This window comes from Scyliorhinus torazame, chromosome 29 (genome assembly GCF_047496885.1).
Source record: "Scyliorhinus torazame isolate Kashiwa2021f chromosome 29, sScyTor2.1, whole genome shotgun sequence".
NCBI lineage: Eukaryota > Metazoa > Chordata > Chondrichthyes > Carcharhiniformes > Scyliorhinidae > Scyliorhinus > Scyliorhinus torazame.
The window spans coordinates 26339309-26356020 of NC_092735.1; the positions used below are offsets into that span (position 1 = coordinate 26339309).

Below are 16712 nucleotides of genomic sequence, written 5' to 3' on the forward strand. Positions count from 1 at the left end.
CTCCCATTTACTGCTCCGAGTTTTCTTTGCCCATCTAAGGACCATTTCTCTATCCTTAAAACGGAGGAATCTCACCACTATGGCTCTGGGAATTTCTCCTGCTCTCGGCCCTCGCGCCATCACTCGGTATGCTCCCTCCACCTCCAACGGACCCGCCGGGGCCTCTGCTCCCATTAACGAGTGCAGCATCGTGCTCACATATGCCCCGACGTCCGCTCCCTCCACACCTTCAGGAAGACCAAGAATCCTCAGGTTGTTCCTCCTTGCGTTGTTCTCCAGTGCCTCCAACCTTTCCACACATCGTTTCTGATGTGCCTCATGCGTCTCCGTCTTCACCACCAGGCCCTGTATGTCGTCCTCATTCTCGGCTGCCTTTGCCTTCTCGACCCGAAGCTCCCGCTCCTGGGTCTTTTGTTCCTCCTTTAGCCCTTCGATCGCCTGTAGTATCGGGGCCAACAGCTCTTTCTTCATTTCCTTTTTGAGCTCTTCCACACAGCATTTCAAGAACTCTTGTTGTTCAGGGCCCCATGTTAAACTGCCACCTTCCGACGCCATCTTGGTTTTTGCTTGCCTTCCTTGCCGCTGTTCTAAAGGATCCACTGCAATCCGGCCACTTTCTCCTCCTTTTTCCATCCGTATCCAGGGGGGATTCCCTTCTGGTTTACCGCACGGTGTTTTTAGCCGTCAAAATTGCCGTTGGGGCTCCTATCAAGAGCCCAAAAGTCCGTTTCACAGGGAGCTGCCGAAACGTGCGACTCAGCTGGTCATCGCCGCACCCGGAAGTCTCCTGGCCAAACTTTTTAACCACCCGTCTTCGTATCTTTGTCTGTGTGTGGCGTAGGGTCCAATTTTGTCTAAATCCTACAGCATTTTACCACGTGAGGCGCGAGTTTTGTTGAGCGAGCACTGAGCTGTGAAGTAAACCATTGTTGATTGTTGTAAAATCCCATCTGGTTTGCTGATGTCCTCCGAGGGAAGGAAATCTGCCTCCTGACCCGGGCTGGCCTATCTGTGACTCCAGTCCCACGCCAACGTTTACGTCGCTCTCTGGCCCTCTGAAGGGGTCTGGTGAGCCACTCTGTTGTACCAATGATTGTGGCCAGCGCAATACGGAGGCGGCTACCCCCTTACCCCTCTCTGCAATCGGGGAGGAGGGAATAAATCCCCACCTTGCCAGCAACACCATTATCCCAAGAGTGAATTGAATAAACGCGAGTCTGGCAACAGCATCGATTGCGTGCGAGCAAAGTGTGTCCACGTCTCTGCACTCTTCTCCAATGTCTATTTGTCAAAATGAGATTAAACACTATGGTCGTCAACTCTGATTGAATATTTCCCTGGAAGCTTCATCCCGCCAGTCAAACGTCTGTAATTCCCAATCATTCCATGTGGTTTCTCTTCTAAGTGTTTCTTGTGGCAGTGCCCAGCAGATGAATATTTAATTCCTGGACACTCCATCATAATAATAATCGCTTATTGCCACAAGTAGGCTTCAATGAAGTTACTGTGAAAAGCCCCTAGAGCAATCCAGGAGGGTTGGCAACACTCCCCAGCACAGGTAGCCCAACCATTGGACAACACTTCGGGGGGGGAAAAAATAAACAAACCACCTCCCTTCTGGTTGGGTGGGCATGAAAGATTCGCTGACTGTATTTTGAGAAATGTGTTTCTCATGGACCTAACAGTTCACCCACACTCCGCACCACCAGAAACATATATTCCACTTATTCCCTTCCCTAACTGGGCATTAAAATGGCTGCCGTGTTTTGCTGATGGAACAACAGTAACTTGTTGTGTCTGAAGCATCGCGAGGCGTTCCCGAAGGCTGTGTGATGAGGCGCCATCTAACTGCGGGTCTTTCCTTCGGAGTCTGTCCACAAATAAATAAATAAATAGCTTCCAGAACAGCCACTGAGGGCGAACCCTGTTTGCGCCTCCGTCACGCAATGGGGATGAACACTGGCCCCGTGCTGAATCATTCTCAGTGCACAACAACATCTTAAACTTGTCCAGCGACTTTCCCTCTGCCCCAAGGCGAGGGGCGAGAAAGGACCACTGGGTTTCAATGTTTCTGGTCGCTGCCCTTTGACCCCTAGAGGGAAGGACCAGTCCGGTGGGCCTTTTCGGGCCTGCAAGGAATTGCAGCAGTGGTCACACACCTTAAAACCTTTGTGTTGTTGGCGTGAGTGTCCACTGCAAACGCTTGGAAACTCTAAACGACAGCCTCAGATACTTGAAGAGGCGCTTTCAGTGGTTCTGTTGTATTGGCAACCGTCCACGCTGAGAACTGATAACCTCACAGGCCAGTGTTCGAAAGCCTAGGGCCTAGCTCCCGCCGAGGGCCAAAATGAAAGTGTTGGCAGGAAAACATTGCTCCCAGCCAAGGTCAGTGCGGGAGTGTCGGCAGCTTTAGAATTGCCAAGATTTGAAGGTTATTCTCTGGAATGAACAATAATCATGGGAGCCATCAGAGAAAATTGTGCATTTTGTTTGTAAACTTTCTTTAAATAGTTTTAATTGATCAGTTAAAAATAATGGTCCAAATGTTCTGGTCTCTGGATCGTCACCCGAGGTGCACCTGCGGAAGCTGTGAAGCAACAGTGCTAACCCCCCCCAGCACCGACTCATATTTAAGGAAGGATAGATTTGCATTGGAGGCGGCAGAGCGAAGGCTCACTGGACTGGTCCTGGGATGAGAATGATGGCCTACGATGAGAGGCTGAGCAAATTGGGCTGTCTGGAGTTTGGAAGAATGAGAGGTGATCTCATTGGGGCATAGAAGACTCTGAAGGGCTTTGACAAGGTGGATTTGATTTTGTTTATTGTCACATGTACCGAGGTACAATGAAAAGTATTTTTCTGCGAGCAGCTCAACAGATCATTAAATACATGAAAAGAAAAGAAAATACATAATAGAGAACACAAGGTACACAATGTAACTACATAAGCAACGGCACCGGGTGAAGCATACAGGGGTGTAGTGTTAATCAGGTCAGTTCATAAGAGGGTCTGGTAACAGCGGGGAAGAAGCTGTTTTTGAGTCTGTTCGTGCGTGTTCTCAGACTTCTGTATCTCCTGCCCGATGGAAGAAGTTGGAAGAGTGAGTAAGACGGGTGGGAGGGGTCTTTGATTATGCTGACCGCTTTCCCCAGGAAGCGGGAGGTGTAGATGGAGTCAATGGATGGGAGATAGGTTTGTGTGATGGACTGGACTGTGTTCACGACTCTGAAGTTTCTTGCGGTCTTGGGCTGAGCAGTTGCCACACCAGGCTGTGATGCAGCCTGATAGGATGCTTTCTATGGTGCATCTGTAAAAGTTGGTAAGAGTTAATGTGGACATGCCGAATTTCCTTAGTTTCCTGAGGAAGTATAGGCGCAGTTGTGCTTCCTTGGTGGCAGCGTCGACGTGGGTGGACCAGGACAGATTTTTGGAGATGTGCACCCCTAGGAATTTGAAGCTGCTAACCATCTCCACCTCGGCCCCGTTGATGCTGACAGGGGTGTGTACAGCACTTTGCTTCCTGAAGTCAATGACCAGCTCTTTTAGTTTTTGAGTCTAGGGCTGGGGGGGGTGCACAGTCAGAGTTATGGGATAGATCATTGAGGTGAGGAGAAATTTTCACCTTGTAAATGGTTGTGAATATTAGACATTCTCCACCACAGAGGGTTATGGATGCTCCATCGTTGAGTGTGTTTAAGATCGAGATTGACAGGTTTTTGGTTCTCGGGGAATCGGGGATTTGAGGAACGGGCGGGAATGTGGAGTTGAGATAGAAGAGCAGCCATGATCGTATGAGCGGAGTTGAGGGCCGAATGGCCTACTCCTATTCAAGTTTGTACGTATGTATGCAACATCTCACTGCTAATCATGTTAGCCCCTCTGAAGCTTATTTGACTGCGAAGGAGTCACAACCTTCAACCAGTGGGATTGCTGTACAGACACCAGAAGCTAATTTTCTCTGATCTTGGAAGCTGAGTAGAAAGAAGCTTGGGCTTGGGCTTCGACCCCAGATCTGTGAAGTGAGTGGGAGGCGAACCAGTGACCTACTGACTCGGGGAGAGTTGGGCAGCCTGTGCTGGCAATGCCTACCCATGTTGCCAGTGCCAAAGCATCTCTCCGCTTCATCCTTTGCCACATTTATGCCAGCCTGGAAGACACTGACCCATGGCGGAGGCCATCCACGGGGAATGCCATCATCTGGTATCTCCGCAAAGGTGGAAGTAGGCGAGTTGCCCTCCCTGTGCCCTGGTCAGTTTTTATTCCTCAGCCAATATCACCTTTTTAAAAATTTGCCAATTAAGGGGCAATTTAGCGTGGCCAATCCACCTACCCTGCACATATTTGGGTTGTGGGGGCGAAACCCACGCAAACACGGGGCGAATGTGCAAACTCCAAACGGACAGTGACCCAGAGCCAGGATCGAACCTGGGACCTCGGCGCCGCGAGGCAGCAGGGCAACCCACTGCGCCACCGTGCTGCCCTCAATATCACCTTTTTAAATTTACTTTTATTAAAAAAAAAATTGAGTACCTAATTATTTGTTTCCAATTAAAGGGCAATTTAGCGCGGTCAGTCCACCTACCCTGCACATCTTTGGGTTGTGGGGACGAGACTCACGCAGACACGGGTAGAATGTGCAAACTCTGCACGGACAGTGACCCGGGGCCGGGATCGACCCCGCGTCCTCAGCGCCATGAGGCAACAGTGCTAGCCACTGCGCCATCATGCCGTCCTATCACCGATTATTTATTTTTAGAAGGCATACTTACCTGCTAGGATGAGTGACAGGTTGGCGCAGTGGTTAGCACTGCTGCCTCACGGCGCCGAGGACCCGGGTTCGATCCCGGCCCCGGGGTCACTGCCCGTGGGGAGTTTGTACATTTTACCCCCGTGTCTGGGTGGGTCTCACCCCCACACCCAAAGATGTGCAGGGTGGGTGCTTTGGCCATGTTAAATTGTCCCTTTTTTAAAAATAAAATCCTGCGTACACAATTATTTTTTCCAATTTAGGGGCAATTCAGCGTGGCCAATCCACCTACCATGCAGCTAAATTTTCCCTTAATGGGAAAAAAATTGAATTGGGTACTTTAAATTAAAAAAAAAAAAAGAATTGGCTGCTCGGAATCACAATGCTGTTGTGGGATCTTGCTGTGCGCAACATGGCTGCTGTGTTTCCTACATTACAGACTACCTTCCAAAAGTACTTTATTGTTGTTGTAAAGCACCTTGGGACATCCTCAGGTTGTGAAAGGTGCTACATCAACGGAAGTCTTTTACTGACCACTCACTAGGCCGATATTGCTGAGTCCCAGCCTGTCCTCGGTTACCGACCCCGGCCTTCCATTTTGCAGCGGGTTTCGCCAGTTACGGTGGCTAGTTTCCTCCGGCTCTCCCTCTTGTCGCCCGGGGTACTGAGGCCAGTTGAGACTTGGGCTTGTTTGGGCTTGACTCCAGGAAGCTGGCTCAGTGAGTGGGTCATTCATCTCCGAGCTGTTGGCGTGCGAGGGCAATGATTAACCCGACGTCTGGACTGTTGTGTGTAAGGGGCAGAGTTCACGACGTGACGTCTCATGGATAGCAAAGGGTTGGGGTGGGGGAGTTCCACAGGCATCAGAAGCAGTTCTGTGGCACTTGAACAGCTGGCATCGCACAAAGCTGCCTCTCCAAAGTAATGTGAGGTTAGAACGATGGGTTGACTTTGTGTTTGCTGACAGCACCAATTGTAATATTTGGCCTCCACAGTTCACATCTACAGTGATACTCAAGCCTAATACTGGGGTTAAGTGCCATCAGCCCAACATTTCTGAGGTAGCAGTTGCACCCGGCACAGATCAGGCCACCTTCACTGGGTCCTGCATAGTGCTTTGCATCAAGGCCAAAGGGATAGGGAGCAGGAGAACAGTTTTCTCGCATGATATTTCACCGGAGCGGGTTGTAGGTTCGAGCCCTGCTCCAGAGACTTGAACAGTTAATCTAGGCCGACACTCCGAGTGCAGTGTTGAGGGAGTGCTGCACCATTAGAGGCTGTCATTTTCGGGTAAAGCATTAGAACGAGGCTGAAGTGGGCGCAAAAGATACTGCAGGCCCCTGTTCGAGGAAGAGCAGCAAGGGGCTCTTCTAGGAGTGTTGGCCAATATTTAACTTGTAACCGGTAAGCCAAAAGGAGAAACCCGGTCGTTATCACATTGCTGTTTTTGTGGGATCTTGCTGTGTGCACATTGGCTGCCACTTTTCCAACATTGCAACATTCAAAAAGTGTTTCAATGCCTGTGAGGGGCTGGGGAACATCCTGAGGATGTGATAGGCGCTATACAAATACAGGTTTGTTCCCGGCGCACGCGACCCAGTCCATTGTTGAGCAAACGAACAAAGGCTATCACTGTCGTGGCCAATCTGACTCTCGCATAAGTGCATAAGACTAAGAGGCCATGGGATATATGTTTGAATCTCTTGACGCTTATTGAAGGAGTTTTCCCCACTTTACCCTTGCCAACATTCCCCCCTCAGCCCAGATGGCTGCATTTGCAGCGAGTACACACCATGCGATGACATCTCGGGACTGCGGCTAAAGAATGAACCGGGCCAGGGGGGGGGGGGCGCGATGGAGCATTATGCAGAGATTAGTGAGAGAGTGACATAACGTAGGAAGGAGTAATAGAGGAGAGCGTGGAAGAATTGAAGAGAGAGAGGCAAGAGCGATGGAGGTGGGAGGGAACATAAAGAGGTTGGCAAAGAGAGAGTAGCAAGTGCGAAGGAAGTGGATACATATTACAAGTGTTGACTTGACTCAGTTGCTGGGTCTCTTGTCCTTGAGTTCAAATAGTGTGCATGCGGACTGCACCCTTCACCATCCGAGGCTGTCACTCCAGTGCAGTGCTGAGGAAGTTCATTGTTGGAGGTTGAGGGAACATTCTAGACCAGTCCTAGGCCCAACCATCTTCACCTACTTCATCAACGACCTCTCTTCCATCATCATCTGCACTGTAAATTCTATGATAATTCTATGATAAGATCAGAAGTGGGGATGTTTGCACTATTTGTGACTCCTCAATTAATGAAGCAGTCCCTGTCCAAAGGCAGCAAGAACTGGACAATATCCAGGCTTGGGCTGATAAGTGGCAAGTTACATTCGCGCCTCACAAGTGCCAGGCAATGACCATCTCGTACAAGTGACATTCAATGGCATTACCATCGCTGAATCCCCCACAATCAACATCCCGGGGGTTGTGATTGATCAGAATCTGAACTGGACTAGCCATATTAATACTGTGGCTACAAGGGCAGGTCAAAGGCTGGGAATCCTACTGTGAGTAACTCGCCTCCTGTGTCTCCCCCCCCCCCCCCCCCCCCCCCCCCAAAATAAAGCCTGTCCACCATCTACAAGGCACAAGTCATGAGTCTGATGGAATATTCTCCACTTGCCTGGATGAGTGCAGCTCCAACAACACTCAAGAAGCTCGACACCATCCAGGACAAAGCAGCCCCGCTTGATTTTTTCCCCCTTCCACAAACATTCACTCCCTCCACTACTGACGCACAGTGGCAGCCGTGTGTACCATCTGCAAGATGCACTGCAGGAACTCACCAAGGTTCCTTGGACAGCACCTTCCAAACCCACGACCACTACCATCTAGAAGGACAAGAGCAGCAAATACCTGGGAACCCCACCACCTGGAGGTTCCCCTCCAAGTCACTCCCCACCCTGACTTGGAAATATATTGGTTGTTCCTTCACTGTCGCTGGGGCAACATCCTGGAACTCCCTCCCTAACAGCACAGTGGGTGTACCTACACCTCAGGGACTGCAGCGGTTCAAGAAGGCAGCTCACCACCACCTTCTTAAGAGCAACTGGGGATGGCAATAAATGCTGGGCCTAACCAGCCACGCCCACATCCCGTAAATTAATTTTTAAAAAGTCGACCCTCCACCTGATAGCGAAAAACTCTCGTTGCGCAATAGACAAAGCAGAATGGTGACATTTCTCCCTTGACCAGCACTGCTGAGAAAGGAAATTATCCTCATCCTTTGTGCATACATGGGCGGCACAGTGGCTAGCACTGCTATCACACGGCGCCAGGGACCAGAGTCCACTTCCGACCTCGGGTGACTGTGGAGTCTGCACGTTCTCCCCGTGTCTGCGTGGGATTCCTCCGGGTGCTCCGGTTTCCTCCCACAGTCCAAGGATGTGCACGTTAGGTGGATTGGCCGTGATAAATTGCCCCTTCGTGTCCAGGGATGTGCAGGTCAGATTATGGGATTCCAGGGATGGGGCAGGGCGGACGTGGGCACATTCTAAGGTTCGGTGCAGACACGATGGGCCGAATGGCCTCCTTCTGCACTGTAGCGATTCTATGGTACTTGTGCTCATCCTGGTGCTAAATTGGGCAATGCCAACTCGACCAGGGAGGGAGTCTGCAACTTGCAGCTCTGGTGGTACCAAGATCATCAGAATAAGTGTCACAGTTTCAGACGTGAAGGAGGGGGTGAATTCTGAGGTAGTGACAGAATTGCATTGATATAGCGTCTTTCGTAACCTCAGGACACCCCCAAATCTCTCTTTACCCAAAGCGGTAGTTTTTAAAGTGTAGCCGCAGTTGTGATGTCGGAACCACGGCAGCCAATTTGTGCACAGCAAGATTCCACAAACAGCTAAGGACCAGATCATTCTTGTTTTCAAAGTGAGGAATAACTACAGACCAGTAGACCAGATAGAACTCTCCTTCTCCTCAATAAATAAATAAATATTGACCAGGATTCTCCTGGTGTTCAATCTAGTGCCATGAGATCTTTAAAAAAAAATTTTTTAGAGTATCCAACTCATTTTTATTTTTCCAATTAAGGGGCAGTTTAGCGTGGCCAATCCATCTACCCTGCATATCTTTTTTGGGTTGTGGGGACGAAACCCACGCAAACACGGGGAGAATGTGCAAACTCCACACGGACAGTGACCCAGGGCCGGGATCGAACCTGGGACCTCTACGCCGTGAGGCAACCGTGCTAACCACTTGCGCCACCGTGCTGCCCTATGAGATCTTTTACCTGTGAACGCAGACTGGGCTTTGGTGGAATGTCTTATCCGAAAGACAGCATCTCCAACGGAGCAGCACTCCAGATGCTTAACGCAAGCTTCCAAACCACGACGGTTACCACCTAGATGGGCAAGGGTGCAGTAGGCACACAGGAGCGCCACCAACTTGAAGTTCCCCTCCAAACCACTCACTTGGGAATACCCAAAGGTTCCTTCACTGTCACTAGGTCTAAATCCTGGAGCTCCCTCCCTAACAGCGCAGTGGGTGTACCTGCACCAGGATGGATTGCAAGGGGTTGAAGAGGTCAGGTCACCAGCACCATCTCCAGGGCAATTAGGGATGGGCAATAAATGCCAGCCTAGCCAGCGACTCCCATTTCCCATGAATTAATGATTTTAAAACTCCCACAGTGCCGGTATTGGGAGCATCAGCCTGGATTATTGGTCTGGTGGACCAGCGTCATAGAATTCCTCCAATGCAGAAGGAGACCATTCGGCCCATCGAGTCTGCACCGACCCTCTGAAAGAGCACCCTACTGAGACGCGATCCCCGTAACCCCACTTAGGGGCAGTTTAGCATGAACCAATCCACCTAACCACATCTTTGGACTGCGGGAGGAAACCGGAGCCCCCCGGAGGAAACCCGCGCGGACACCGGGGGAACGTGCAGACTCCACTCAGACGGTCACCCAAGCCTGGAATCCAACCCGGGTCCCTGGCGCTGTGAGGAAGTTTGCAAGAAAATCTTGTCAGAAATGGTGAAGTTGTTGCCTGGGATGGAACACAAGTTCAAGGTGAGGGGCTTAGGGGGGCTGTGAGGAAAGACCTTTTTACCCAGAGGGGTGGTGAGGGTCTGGAACGCACTGCCTGGGAGTGTGGTAGAGGCGGGTTGCCTCACATCCTTTAAAAAGTACCTGGATGAGCACTTGGCACGTCTTAACTCAAGGCTAAGGGCCAAGTGCTGGCCAATGGGATTAGGTAGACAGGTCAGATGTCTTTCATGTGTCGGTGCAGACGCGATGGGCCGAAGGGCATCTTCTGCCCTGTATTTTCTGTGAAGTGGGCCTCAAACATCCTGGAGCAGTAATCCACCGCTATGGAGTATGGCCACACACCAGATATAATACAATAATAATCTTCATTGTCACAAGGAGGCTTACATTAACACTGCAATGAAGTTACTGTGAAAAGCCCCTAGTCGCCACATTCCGGCGCCTGTTCGGATACACGGAGGGAGAATTCAGAATGTCCAATTCACCTAACAAGCACGTCTTTCGGGGCTTGTGGGAGGAAACCGGAGCACCCGGAGGAAACCCACGCAGACCGTGCACAGACAATGACCCAAGCTGGGGATCAAACGGTGCTAACCACTGTGCTGCCGTGTCGCTTATTCCAGGCAACGGGGGTGGATGGGGAGGTGGGCCACACAAAAGGGGTAAGAAACGGAAACAAAGTGACTTCGACCCTGCGAGTGGCGCAGTGGTTAGCACGGCTGCCTCACAGCGCCAGGGACCCGGCCTTGGGTGACTGGCTGTGCGGAGTCTGCACGTTATCCCCGTGTCTGCGCGGGTTTCCTCCGGGTGCTCCCGTTTCCTCCCACAGTCCAAAGCTGTGCAGGTTAGGTGGATTGGCCATGATAAATTGCCCCTTCGTGTCCAGGGTTGTGCAGGTTGGGTGGGATTACGGGTAAAGGACGGGGGGGAGTGGGCCTAAGTAGAGCGCTCTTTTGTAGGGCTGGCGCAGATTCAATGGGATGAATGGCCTCCTTCGGCATTATGCGATTGTATGGAAAACATGAGATGATCAACAAACTAGTCTTTGTTGCAGTCAGCCCAGCCCAGTTAGACTGTCCCCTGTGTCAAATCTGGCTTTGAATCATTAACGCAAGGTGCTGAAATAGGCCAGAATGGGTATTCTGAGCACTTCCTGGTGCTTCCCATAAGCCTAGTACTGAGAGCTTGGGCCAGGCTCTGGGAGTGAGCCTGGGGTTGCGAAAGCTCCCCCACCCCCCTGGATCCCCATCGAGGAAGGCAGGGCTGAGCTGGAGTCTCCATGGTAGGTTAATCCCCACAATGTTGCTCAGAGAAAACCCCAGGGACTTTCAAATATATTTAAAAGATTATAGGACCTTTTTTTTTCACTGTTGTTTCGTTGCACCGATTTTGCTGATTGTCCGAAAGACGCTGCAGGTGCGGTTCGCTGTTTGTCTGGCAGCCAGGAGTCATCCAATCCGGTTGTGAGAAGCCTGGTTTTCCAGTCGGTGCGGGGAGGCGGAACTCCATGACGATGGAAATGTTGAGCAATAAATGGATTGTGAACCCTCCCAGCCATTCAGCCCATCGAGTCTGCGCCGGCCCTCCAAAAGGCCCACTCGACCACCCTATCCCCGTAACCCCACCTCACCCGCACATCTTTGGAATTGTGGGAGAAAACCGGAGCAGACAGAAAACAGGAAACCCACGCAGACACGGGGAGAGCGTGCAGACTCTTTTATTTTTAAATTTAAAATACCCAATTCATTTTTTCCAATTAAGGGGCAATTTGGCGTGGCCAATCCACCTAACCTGCACATCTTTGGTCTGTGGGGGCGAAACCCACGCAAACACGGGGAGAATGTGCAAACTCCACACGGGCAGTGACCCAGGGCCGGGATTGAACCTGGGACCTCGGTGCCGTGAGGCAGCAGTGCGAACCACTGCGCCACCGTGCTGCTCTCAATCTCCTGGACAGTGCCGTGCACCAACCCTGGAGAAAAAAATCGGTGGGGCATTTGAAAATACTTTTTTATTTTCAAATAAATTTAGAGTGCCCAATTTTTTAAAAATCCAATTAAGGGGCAATTTAGCGCAGCCAATCCACCTATGCTACAGATCTTTGGGTTGTGGGGGTGAGACTCAGGCAGACTCGGGGAGAATGTGCAAACTCCCCACGGGCAGTTGCCCGGGGCTGGGATCGAACCGGGGTCCTCGGTGACGTGAAGCAACAGTGCTAACCACTGTTGCCTCCGTGCCGCCGAAGATTTTTTATTTGTCATTTTCTTTGAACATTTCTCTTCACCTGATAAGAAAATATTGAGAATGAGGGGAGGAGGGGGTGTGCGGTGGAGGGGGTGGGAGGATTGTTGGTGGAGGTTTACTTAAAAAAAAAGATTTTAGTGTACCCAATCATTTTTCCAATTAAAGGGCAATTTAGCATGGCCAATCCACCTACCCTGCACATCTTTTGGGTTGTGGGGGCGAAACCCACGGAGACACGGGGAGAATGTGTAAACTCCACACGGACAGTGACCCAGAGCCGGGATCGAACCTGAGACCTTGGCGCCGTGAGTCAGCAATGCTAACCACCGCGCCACCGTGTTTGGTGGAAGGTTACTTGACTGAATGCCAAGTATCGTCCAATTGAGCAATGAGTTTTGATTTTGCTTTCCAGTTGGTGAAGGAAGGCCGGACGTCACACAGGTGGGTGTGTTGTCCGAATGATGGATGGAGTGTGTATGGGGGGGGGGGGGGGGGAGGGGGAGAGGGTCATGTGACACAACCTCCAGGAATGCATTTAGTTATAGTTGGCGACCCTAATCAATGGCAATATGCAAGGAGCACAGGTCATGTGAGAAAAGCTCTAATTTATCCCACCACAGTTGGCAGCTTGACAATAATGAGGGGGGGATTGTGGGGGGGGGGGGGGGGGGGGGGGGTGGTGGGGGGGGGAGGTTTTGATAGGTGGGGGCAGAAGGTTAACTGCTCGAGACCGAATATGTCCACCTTTCACTCCGCACCTAATAACTGCTCAATTTCTGAAAATGTGTTTCTTATCCAGTCTGGTGTATGGAGCCTCTCGCAGTTCACACCCTGAAACAGACATCCTGCATAGACAAGCGTATGCAACGCCCCATCCTCTCCAAGGCTATGCGACCAATCATCATCCGGCGGGTGAGTAGCAACCTTACATTTTTAAAAAACATATTTGTTTGTTGAAACGCTGGCTAGGCCGACAATTATCGGCTGTCATTTATTGTCCCTGAGAAGGTGGCAGTGAGGCCCAGACTTGACCCCCTGCAGTCCATAAGGTGTAGGTACACCCACCATGCTGTTAGGGAGGGAGTCTCAGGGTTTTGTCCCCACGGTAGTGAAGGAACAGCGATTATATTTCCAAGTCAAGATGGCGCGTGACCCGGAGAGCTTGCAGTCATTGGGGTTTCCACGTACCTGCTGCCCTTCGAGATGGTAACGGGTGGGGCTTTGGAAGGTGCTGTGGAAGGAGCCTTGTTGAGTTGCTGCAGTGCATCTTGTAGATGATACACACGGCCGCTACTGTGCACCTGCGGTGGAGGGAATGAGTGAGTGTGGAAGGGGTGCCAATCGAGCATGGCTGCTTTGTCCTGGATGGTGTCGAGCTTCTCGAGTATTGTTGGAGCTGCACTCATCCAGACAAGTGGAGAGTATTCCATTACACTCCTGACTTGTGACTTGCAGATAGTGGATAGGCTTTGGGGGAAATCCAGAGATGACCAACTCCAGCAACGACACTGTATTAACCATTATGGGCAGCACGGCGGCGCAGTGGTTAGCACTGCTGCCTCACGGCACCGAGGCCCCAGGTTCAATCCTGGCCCCGGGTCACTGTCCGTGTGGAGTTTGCACATTCTCCCTGTGTTTGCGTGGGTCTCACCCCCACAGCCCAACGATGTGTCGGGTAGGTGGATTGGCCATGCTAAATTGCCCCTGATATGGAAAAAATGAATTGGGCACTTTAAATTTATTTTTAAAATACTCAAGAATACTGGGCTCGGGCACTAAGCTGCGATGCTAAGGAATAGAAGGCAGATTCTTCCCCATCACACAGCTCAGTGCTGTCACTCATTTCTACCTGATTGATGGCTGTGGAGGAAGGGGTGAGCTACAGTGGGGGGGGGAAAAGCCATCATTAGCCATGGCTCAGTGGGTTGCAGTCCTATCTCTGAGTCAGAATGTTGTGGGTTCCTGTTCCAAGCTGGAGACTGGTCTGACTTTCGGAGATCTTAAGCCAAAGCCCCATCTCCTGTCTCAGGTGGGGGCAAGATATTTATTTTGAAGAATAGCAGGGGTGTTCTCCCCAGTGTCCTAGCCAATATTTAGTCCCCATCACTCAAAGCTATTGTCTGATCTTTGTTGTCTCATATTGCTCTCTGCCGGAGCTTGCTGTGAGTAAATTGACTACTGCGCTTCCGACAGCAGCGACCACACTTTGCCAACTACCTCACTGGCTGTGAAGTGCTTTGGGGACATCTTGAGCCTGTGAAAGGTGCTATGTAAATGCAGCTTATTTTCTTCCTTACCAAAATGAAGTTGCAGTTTCCTAAACTTATGGATTTTTCATTTGTTCCATCTTAGGCCTGTCGGGCCTGTTCGAGACCGGGCTTCACCACGCTGGCAGTACCACCCCCGACGCATCTGTCATGAACCTCATCTCGGCTCTGGAATCGAGGGCTCCGCAGCCGGGGACCCTCCGCCTCCTCCCTCCTCTCGCAGTTCCGGACTCCATCCTGGCAAACAGGTTGGTGACGCAGCACGAGATGTTGACTGCCTTTTGTCTAGTACGTCGCAATAGTGGCTTTCCAGCCCATTCCTCACTCCTGCTATTTATGAGCAGGGCTGTCGGATGGGGGAGATCGGCAGTCTCGACAACGGGGAGAGTTTAACCAAGAAATACAATATCTTAAAAACTGCAAAGCTGTTGGCCAAATGCGACCAAGAATGAGAAACAGGGCAGAGACACATTGCAACAACATTTTCAAGGTTTTCACAAAATAGTTGTTAATTTAATGATTTTTCCTCGCACAAATACATTGTTAGTAGAAATTTAAAACAAATGAGAGAAGCAATTAATAGCCATATAAATGCATCTTAAAGTTTAACAATAACAGTAATAACTCTGAAAACAGGAACTCTAGTAAAACAGGTCTTGCTTACTGGTCACTTCTTGCAGACTGAAAAAGTCCGCTCAAAGTTCGCACATGCTCAGAACGCTCAACCCGCACCACCAAAACAATTGATTCGTAAATTAATAATGTGATCGGGCAGAGTCAACATGGTTTTGTGAAAGGGAAACCATTTTTAACAAGAGCTTTTTGAGTAAGTAACAGACAAATGTGGATAAAGGAGAACCTGTAGATGCATTGTACTTGGATTTCCCAAAGGGGTTTGATAAGGCACCACAACAAAGGTTACTACATAAGACAAGCACACGTGGCGTAGGGGGAAAACATATTCACATGGATAAAGAATTGGATAGCTAACAGGAAGCAGAGAATAGGAATAAATAGGTCTTCTGTGGATTGACCAGCTTTAACAAGTGGAGCGCCACAGGATCAATGCTGGGACCTCAACTATTTCTAAACTGTTATCAGTAACTTGGTTGAGGGTGGCACGGGTGGCGCAGTGGTTAGCACTGCCATCTCACGGCGGCGAGGACCCAGTTAAATTCTGGCCCTGGGTCACTGTTCGTGTTGAGTTTGCACATTCTCCCCGTGTCTGCGTGGTTCTCACCCCCACAACCCAAAGATGTGCAGGGTAGGTGGATTGGCCACGCTAAATTGCCCCTTAATTGGTAAAAAGAATTGGATACTCTAAATTTAAGAAGAAAAACAAAAAATTCCCTCGGGATCATAGATGTTTCAATAAGGCCTCCTCGCATTCTTCTTGGACGGCACGGTAGCATAGTGGTTAGCACTGTTGCCTCACGGCTCCAGGGTCCCAGGTTCGATTCCCGGCTTGGGTCACTGTCTGTGTGGAGTCTGCACATCCTCCCCGTGTGTGCGTGGGTTTCCTCCGGGAGCTCCGGTTTCCTCCCACAGTCCAAAGATGTGCAGGTTAGATGGATTGGCCATGATAAATTGCCCTTCGTGTCCAAAAAGGTTTGGTGGGGGTTACGGGGATAGGGTGCGGGCTTACGCAGGGTGCTCTTTACAAGGGCCGGTGCAGACTCGATGGGCCAAATTGCCTCCTTCTGCACTGTAAATTCTATGATTCTAAATTCTATGATTCTAAATTCTATGATTCTAAATTCTATGATTCTAAACTCTATGATTCTAAACTCTATGATTCTAAACTCTATGATTCTAAACTCCAATGGATATAGGCCCGACGAGCTCAACCCTTCCTCATTAGGCGAGCCCTTCATTGCAGGACTGATCGTTTGAACCTGCGAACTCAATGTTGGCATGCATGTACAGCAAGTAATTGGGAAGGAAAATAGATTATTGGTGTTTACTGTAAGGAGGATGAAATATAAAAGTAGGAAAAATTGCTGCAGTAGTAGAGGATCATGGTGAGATCACATCTGGTAGTGTGTAAGTTTTGGTCTCATTATTTAGAAAAGGATCTAATTGCGTTAAAAGTAGTTCAGAGCAGAGTTTTCCCCTGGGCTTGTTCAAAATAGATCAACTTTATAAATCATACTAGTCAAAATATAAAAGAATGGCTGGGGTGGCATTGTGAAGTCAAACCCAACGTCGCAAACTTGAAACAGCGTGTCAATTTTTCAACATATTTAAGTGCCACTCATCATAGATCAAACGTCGTAAAGTCTCGAGGACTGCTGTATTTGATTTTCTTCGGAGCCATGCAGAGATGACACTCATTTCGAAATGTGTAGGAACTTTGAGTTTTAAACAATTCTTGAAAATGTCTACCCCATGCTTACAGCT

At 50.0% G+C, this 16712-nt stretch overlaps 1 protein-coding gene across 1 annotated transcript in view; it reads left to right on the plus strand.

Annotated features, from left to right (window-relative positions):
• The window catches only part of LOC140403961 (proline-rich protein 12-like), a 99404-nt gene that overhangs the window by 20246 nt on the left and 62446 nt on the right, over positions 1-16712 (plus strand). Inside the window, 3 exon segments of the mRNA XM_072492254.1 lie at positions 12845-12957; positions 14398-14504; positions 14506-14560. Of these exon segments, the coding sequence (XP_072348355.1) occupies positions 12845-12957; positions 14398-14504; positions 14506-14560 (275 nt within the window).